At 33.6% G+C, this 8715-nt stretch overlaps 1 protein-coding gene across 1 annotated transcript; it reads right to left on the reverse strand.

Moving 5' to 3' along the window:
* Window positions 1-1306: 1306 nt before the first annotated feature.
* LOC125869748 (uncharacterized) lies at window positions 1307-3968 on the reverse strand. Its single transcript, XM_049550190.1, has 4 exons — window positions 3818-3968; window positions 2277-3622; window positions 2169-2173; window positions 1307-2114 (listed from the first exon to the last, which is right to left on the reverse strand). The coding sequence occupies exons 1-4, from the start codon at window positions 3966-3968 to the stop codon at window positions 1307-1309; spliced, it is 2310 nt and encodes a 769-aa protein (XP_049406147.1).
* Window positions 3969-8715: the final 4747 nt, after the last annotated feature.

Below are 8715 nucleotides of genomic sequence, written 5' to 3' on the forward strand. Positions count from 1 at the left end.
ATGCAGATTCTGAAACAAATTTAGGCCTTTTTGCCATTCGAGTTGCATCATCGGCATAGGCATAAAAGTGCATTTTCTTCAACCTACACTTATACCCTCTCCAAGCAAGTTTAATTGCTCCCAAAGCCCAATCTTTTCCAACTTCAAGAATGTCATATTTTTCCTACAATTTAATCCAATTAGATCAGCACAAGAAAAATGAAATATTTTCAACCAAATAATGAAACAGTGAGAACATCAAACCTTGATATAGTTCCACATATCATTATGTGTCTTCAGCATCTTCCAATTAAATATATTAAGAGGACAAAATGTTCTGTTTCTTGCCAATGTGCCAAGGAAGCTGCCCAATTCAGTTACTACTTCTTTAGTAGGACCAATGGGCTGTTTCAACTCATTTAGCAGGATCAGTTTACGCTCACTCCGTCCATGTACAACCTGCATTTGTGTGCCACCTCTTTTTTTCTTGTTTAGAGTAGGGTCTACAATGATATGAACATAGATTTATAGTTATTCAGACAACTTTTGGAATAATATGAACTTAAATCTATATATGCTTGCCTTGTTCCTCATATTCGTTATTTCCTTCAAGATTGGTAGAATTTTGTGGACGTTGCTGCATTTGTTCCTGAACTGGCTGTGATGCAGGAGTACTAGAAAGTTGTGACTGTTGTTGCACTTGTTCATGTGCTACTTGTGATACGGGAGTGGTAGAATTCGATGACAGTTGTTGCACTTTCTCATGTACTGTTTGTACTGTAGGAAATGTAGAATTCAAAGACACCCGTTGCACTTGTTTCGACACTTGAGATTCATTTAGACTGTAGTTCGAGTTCAGTTTGTTCTTGTGATACTTTTCATTTGACTTCATAACTTGAACGGCTGAAATACACTCAGAGTTCTGTTTGTGCTTGTGTTTTGATACCTTTTTATTTCGCAAAGAAGCAAGTGACCCAGCTGAAACATAGTTTAAATTCTTAACTTTCTGGCGTTTTGTCACACACATTTCTTGATTCATGATTGTCAAGTCTCTGCAATTTCAGAAAATTAGATATAAAATTGGTTAGAAGAAAGCATTCAACACGGTTGCACTTAACAAACCTCATGAATAAAACCAACCTCACTCTCGTTACACATAACAAAAATAATAAAATAGCACAATAGAAATGGAAAAAAGAGGATCACCTAATCATTTAACCACTTTGTCCATAAATTAACTGAAAGTATTAATAAAAGTAATAACCATAAAATAAAAATGAAAATAACAATGAGCATATATTTAAACTAAACTTCAAATCTTTCTTGTCTAATCATCTTCCTCCATCCAATCCCAATCTGTTTCATCAACATCCTCCTCCTCTTCTGATATTTCTACAATTGTATCTTCTGAATGTTGTGCATTACATGGAAAATCAACAATATCAACGGCCACATCCTCTCTTGACCATCTAAAGTCACCCTCATCTAATCTAGCTATGGAATCAATGTCATCATTAGGCTCCCTCCAAAATGTGTCGCTTATATTAGGACAATTCTCTTCCTCTAGATCATATAAATCAATAGGAACCTTATTCCTTGCATAATAAACATCTTTCTCGATTGGATCCGTGACATAAAACACTTGATAAACTTGTGATGCCAACACAAAAGGGTCATCTTTACTGCATAACTTGTTGAAGTATACTCGAGTTAACCCATATTCATCTACTTTATGCTGACACCAATCACATCTAAACAATACAACACTAAAACAACCATAATAATCAATATCAATGATATCTTGAATAACTCCATAATAAACAACATTTCCATCAATGGGATTTTGGTCCCGAGAACTAGAAAAACTATTTGTTGTTGCTGATAAAGTCACTCCACTGTTTTGAGTTATACGTGGGGCATCCCTCTTTTTTGTATGAAATCGATATCCATTGATAAAATATGCAGTATATCTCTTGGCCACCATATTAGGCCCTTTAGCTAGCCATATTAAATGTCGAGGTACTTCAACATTTTTAACTTTCTTTTCAAACCAATTGCTAAATTCACGACTGTGATTCCTTTCTCTTGCCCATGCATTTAATCTACTATGATTACTCATTATGTTCTTATGTTCCCTGCAGCATGAATATTGAAAATTTAATTACTGGCCTTTATAAATCTTAATGTACCTTATCTAACAAACAAATGTATTTTCAAAACGTAAATAATTGTTATATAATTTATCTTACTAGATAAGATTTTCCACTTGTTCATCTCCGGTATTGAAAAGGGCATACCGATGTTTCATGGCATAACTCTGAATCCATAAAAAAAGTGCAATATTTTCTCTTCTCCCTTCCAATTGGATGACCAATCTTAGGGAATATAGGTGAAAAATTCTGATCGCATTCCTCATCCTCAGTTTGGTACCTACTGAATCTTGTCTTCACTCCATCATGTAGGTATCTCGAACTACGATTCAAGCAATCTCTACCCACAACACCCTCTACTATCGATGCTTCTGGACATTTTCGATTATGCATGAGCCCCTTAAAGTTATATAGCTCTCTTTCAATGGAATAGATCCAACGAAGATGAGTCGGACCCCCAAGCTTTATTTCATTCACTAAATGAATAGGCAAATGTAGCATTATGTCAAAAAAGGCTGGATGAAAAATCATTTCAAGATCACAAATTATTTCACCAATTTCAGACTTCAAATTTTCAAGATCCGTTCGCCTTATTACCTTACTACATATGGCTCTAAAGAAATTGCCCAACCTTATCAATGTCAATGAAACTTTCTTGGGCAATGTCTTTCTAACGGCAATCTGAAGCAAGTAATGCATCATAAAATGAGCATCATGACTCTTGTATCCTGATATTTTCATCTCTTTTTCATGCACGCGGTGTGATATATTTGAAGCACACCCTTTAGGTAATTTGGCATTTTTGAAGATACTGCAAAATAACCTCTTTTGTTCTGGCTTCATGAAGAATGATGACTGAGCCAAACTTACATTTCCATCATCATCTTCTATTGGTTGTAGTTCCTTTCGTATTCCCATTTCTCGCAAGTCATAGCGAGAATTTACATGATCTTTTGACTTTCCATCTATCTCTAATAAAGTCCCAAGCAAACTATCACATATGTTCTTCTCTATGTGCATCACATCAAGATTGTGCTTTAATTTGTTATATGCCCAATATGGCAATTCAAAGAAAATAGATCTTTTCTTCCATGGACCCTTATTATCTCGCGATCTTTTTTTTTTACCCTTTCCAAAGACATTATTGAATTCATTCAACTCTTCAAGCAATTCTACACCCAACAAAGGAGTAGGTGCAGGTCTGTGCTCCTCCTTGCCATTAAATGACTTCTTATCTTTTCGCAATGGATGATCAGGAGGTAAAAATCTCCGATGACCCAAATAACACATCTTATGACTATGTTTAAGATATTGAGAGCATGTGTCATAATTACAAGTAGGGCATGCCAATTTTCCCTTAGTGCTCCATCCTGAAAGCATTGCTAGTGCTGGAAAATCACTAACTGTCCACATTAGGGCTGCACGCATTTGGAAAGTCTGGTTGGTTTCAGCATCATATGTTTCTATACCAGGTTCCCATAGTTCCTTCAGTTCTGCAATGAGTGGTTATAGGTACACATCGATATCATTTCCAGGAGATGATGGGCCTGGAATGATCATTGATAACATAATATACTCCGACTTCATAAAAATCCACGGTGATAAATTATAGTTCATCAACATAACAGGCCACGTGCTATGAGAAATACTCATGGTTCAAAATGGATTGAAGCCATCACTTGAGAGACCCAGCCTGACATTACGAGGATCAATAGAAAAGTCTGGATGTAAATGATCAAAATCTTTCCATGCTTCCCCATCAGCAGGATGCCTTAAATTTCCATCATTAGGTCGTTCATTAGCATGCCATCTCATTGCAACAGTTGTTTCAGGACACATATATAACTGTTAAAGTCTAGGCTTTAAAGGCAAGTACCTTAAAATCTTTGTAGGAATTTTTGAGCTTGCATTAGTTGAGGTAGCACCAATATCTTTCCATCTAGAAGACCCACATATAGAGCAGTTATCGGCTTTCTCATTGTCCTTCCAGAATAACATGCAATCATTTGGGCATGGGTGTATTTTTTCATAATTAAGACCCAAATCTTGAATCACCTTTTTAGCCTTACTGGAAGAATCTGGTATCTGAGCAAAGGGAAAAGCCTCTCTTAACAATTCTAACAAGTCTGAAAATGCTACATTACTCAACCTATGCAAGGTTTTGAACAAGTATAATCGAATGATGAAACTCAATTTGGTAAAGTTTTCACACTCCGCATATAACGGTTGTTTTCCATCCTCCAATAATTTAAAATATTTCTTTGCATCTTCAGATAGTCCCTCTCCCACTCATTCTTTATGCCCCGATTCAGCTTCCACATTTCTAATTGTATCATGAAGTAGCCCATCAATATCATCTCGCAAATTAGAACCTTCTTCATCATTGATTGGATGAGGTGTATTTCTTGCGGAAGACCCTTCTCCATGAAAAACCCATTTAGTGTAACCATCAACGAACCCATCAACAACTAAGTGATCCTCCACCACATTTCTATAATGCCAATATCGATTAATGCACTTTTTGCAAGGGCACAATATTTCATTTCCTTGAGAAGCTCGTTCAAATGCCTTATCAAGAAAATTGTTTACTCCATGAATATACTCATTTGTCCATCTTAGGCAACTCATCCAACTTTTATCGTGATTATCCATTGAAATTCTATTTAACATAAGAAAATCACAAAGAAAATTATGGTTAGTGAGTATAATTGTTAAGATTAACTTGTAGGCTATGGAGTTCTAGAAATTATAATACCATTATTTTTAGCTTGTTGTTGTTCAAAGTTCCCCTTTAACTATCTCGATTATTTCCTTAGAGTGTTCCTGCTCAAAGTTCCCTTTTGTCTATCTTCTGTATTATTTTTCATGGCAGTATAGGAAATCGTCAAATTATACTTCTCTTTTATCTTTTTTGGTCTTTTATGTTGTTTCAGACATTAGTTTTGTAACTTATATTTGGATCTTCATATCATGTATAAAATTTTAAAGAACACCATAAGAATCAAGAGGAACAAAATGATTCTCTTTTCAACTCTTTCAAAGCTAAGCTTTTATATCGTGATGTGTATAGATTTCTATCCAACGACTAGAATTAGTACTAAGTAGAGACATGTAACTTTAAATTTTCCAGATTGTTTCTGCCAAGATGACATTCTAAGTAACATTCTATTAAATTCTTTTCTTTTCTTTTCTTTTCTGCTATATTTTTCCCCCAACTTAAAAGATCCCAAGAATTGAAGCATCAGAAGAACAAAAAGGTAATCTTTAATAAATTTAACAATATAAAGTTTGTATTCACTTTGTTTTCTTCAGCTTACAACACAAACTTGAATTATCGATTCTAAAACAGTTTCTCCAAAGTGTTCTAAAACAAATCCTCAAAACATTTTAAAACTACTTGGTTGTAACATTTCTAAGTTTAATTTCTAAGTTTAAATATTCATCTGTAACAGAAATACCTATTAAATTTGAATCATGTTTTCGCACAACTATCTCAACTCGTAACTTCATAATCATATCACAACTCCAACTAACAGTTAGATATTATAATAAATTTCTCAAATTTACATCACAACACTACTCATTAATGATAGATCTCTATCTTCATACAAGTAAAATTGAAAAAAAAACTTAACAATAGACAACCAAAGTTCAAACATATAAACAATAGTGTATTGATATTTTCTTAGATTCATCAACTTAACACAGACTAAATCTTTAATACAAAATCTATATGAACATCCACAAACTCAATAATTTTAAGTAAGAACGCACCTTCAAAAATATTCAAGGACAAGTTTTTTCTTCAGCTGCTCTCGTTGATTTCTTTCTTCTTCAACACTATAACAATCTTCAGTTCAAATAATCAACTCAAGTGACTTTATAATTCAGAGAGAATAACCTAAAATTAGAAAATAAGTCCAAAATAGGCATGAGAAAATAGAGAATATAACCTAAAATTAGAGCTTTGTGAAGTTGAGAATGAACTTTGTGCAGTAAATTTGGGAGCTTTTGTGTGAGTTAGAGAAGCACAACCCAACAACAATTTCAGAACTGGAGACAGTGATTCAGAAATAACGATCTTGTTGTGAGTTGAGCGCAGAACAGCACAATAAAATACACTCACAACCAGCACTGATTAGAACCAAAGACAGCGACACTGACGTCTATTTGGGTTAACTGGAGTACCGGCGATGATTAGGGCTTTTCGAACTAGAAATCGACGACAATGAAAAGAGGTTGCGAGAGAATACTGAAATTGTATATGTTTTGTTATTTTTGGGAAAAGAAAAAATAATTAATTGTATAATATGTTTTTGGCGCTTTAGTGAAAATATTTCAGGAAAAATAAGGAGGGAAATATATATAGTGCCCACAATGTGTGAACATGACCCGTTGCTATATACGACCAATAGCATCAGTTACTAAAAACCGTTGCAATACCAAATATTTTGCAATGGTTGTCACTTTATTGCAACGGTTTTCAAGGTATCATATACACATATCGTCGTGGACGCTATGCAACGCCTATAACCGTTGCTATATACATCTATGGAAACACTTTTCAAACCGTTGCAATACAATCTGTTGCTATAGGCCCTATTTCTAGTAGTGTAAGTTCGTAAAGTTGTGAATCCATAATGACTTTTGTTTGTATAAGTATTTAAAATATTTTGAGATATCTCAAAATTTAAAATAGTCATCTAGTATTCAACTTGTCAATAAGAAGATATTCAACACATAATTTCATAAATATAATGTATTCAATATTAAGAACTTTAAGATTGAACTCATTAAATTTAAATTATGAATATACCTCTGGAAATAGTACTAGATTAATTGTGGCTGAAAACACCTAAAATGAAAGTTCCAACTTTTGTATAAGATAAAGTAGAAATATAAGTTAAAAAATTAAATTTAGAGAAATAAGAAAAGAACAAAATGGTGTGAGCATAATCTATGAAGGCTTAGAGAAATAGCAAATTGAAGGAAACATTAGGAATTCTCATAAAGCAAATAACAAGTAGTATCAATTTATTTTGGGCTTACCTAGGGGATGTACTTTGTCAAGCCTTTCGGATGAAGGTTAGAAAGTCAAGTAACAATAATAGTAATATTTCCCAATGTAAGAAATCGTTGATGCAATTTTCGATAGTTATAACATAAATTTCTTTGGATGGTCTACTTAGTTACTACAATCTGACTACTACATGATTTTAAAAAAAATAATATTTTTTTGTTTGATGTTTCAAATTCTTATCTACCTGCCTTATTTATATTAATTCACTTCTAATGTAGTGACTTGTAATATTCTTATTATGTTTAGTTGAAATTATATTATCTGATTATTAACGTCTATTATAGTTTTCACTCCCCGAGCCTACACCCTGGACGTAGCTGATACTCAAGAACTATTGTACCCTTGGTCTGGCTGAATACTAAGTGGAAGACTTACTCAACAATATATAACCTCAATTTACAAGGATTAACTCAAATGTTTCAAGATAAATAACTTAGAATATTTAAAGTATTCAACTATCCATAAAAAGGCAACTCAAGTCTTAAACATTAACAATGGAAATGGAAAAGACTCCTCAAAACACTACTGTCTATAAAGCCTCTAATAATTGTGATGAAAGTCAGAACAAGACAAACGACATCCTAACAAGACTGAAAGTAAATGTGTAACCCTCCAGAAATAATGATGCTCAACAAAGCAAATCAGGAACTGCAAGTGATATCAACGGTGCACCTGTTGATGACCCTGAATACCTATATCTACATCATAAAAAAATGCATATCAAATGACGTTACTACATTGAATGTATGGGCATGCAAGGGGAACTCTAAAGCTTGAATTAATAAAAAGGAAGAACATACTCACCTCATCTCAACACTACTCAACTCAACTCAAGGATACTAAAGTCAACTCAAGGATACACAACTCAACATAAAAGCAACAATAAAGATGCAATATAAGGAAAACTTTTAAAACAGTAAATAATAACTCAATGTATATAAAAATACAATAATAAACTCTTTACTGTTATTTTTGGAGATTCTCTAACCAACAACCATCACTATGAGCTATGTGATGATATAGTGTCTCGTCCACGCTGCCAGAACTGTCCTATACCTTGCCGGAGTATAATGCATCCTCATTTAAGTGGATCCACTAAGATATGAATAAAATTAATAAGGAATCATCTAAAAAGTATCACCCTTTCCCATGTTGGCATGGATGGTTTATGAGGATTTTGAGTTGCCTAAACTCATCAACATATCGGTGCTCAATACTACTCTCATCACCCTTATGCTCATATGTTTTTAAGAAAACATAAATCCTCCTCAATTTGAGATGATTACTCAAAAGATTTCTCTTAAAAGAGATGATGTTCAAAACACCTCATAAACTCATTTAGAATTCAGTGTTTCTCTAATTTTAGATGTAAAAAGTGTTACATACTTGGGAATAGTTAGTCCCCTCATACTCATTTACTCAAGTCTCCAAGCAAGTTATAAGTAATTGTAAAAGACTTCTCAAAACGACTCAAAAGGACTCCCTCAAACTTTACTCTTAACTCTT

Source organism: Solanum stenotomum, chromosome 7 (genome assembly GCF_019186545.1).
Source record: "Solanum stenotomum isolate F172 chromosome 7, ASM1918654v1, whole genome shotgun sequence".
Lineage (NCBI taxonomy): Eukaryota > Viridiplantae > Streptophyta > Magnoliopsida > Solanales > Solanaceae > Solanum > Solanum stenotomum.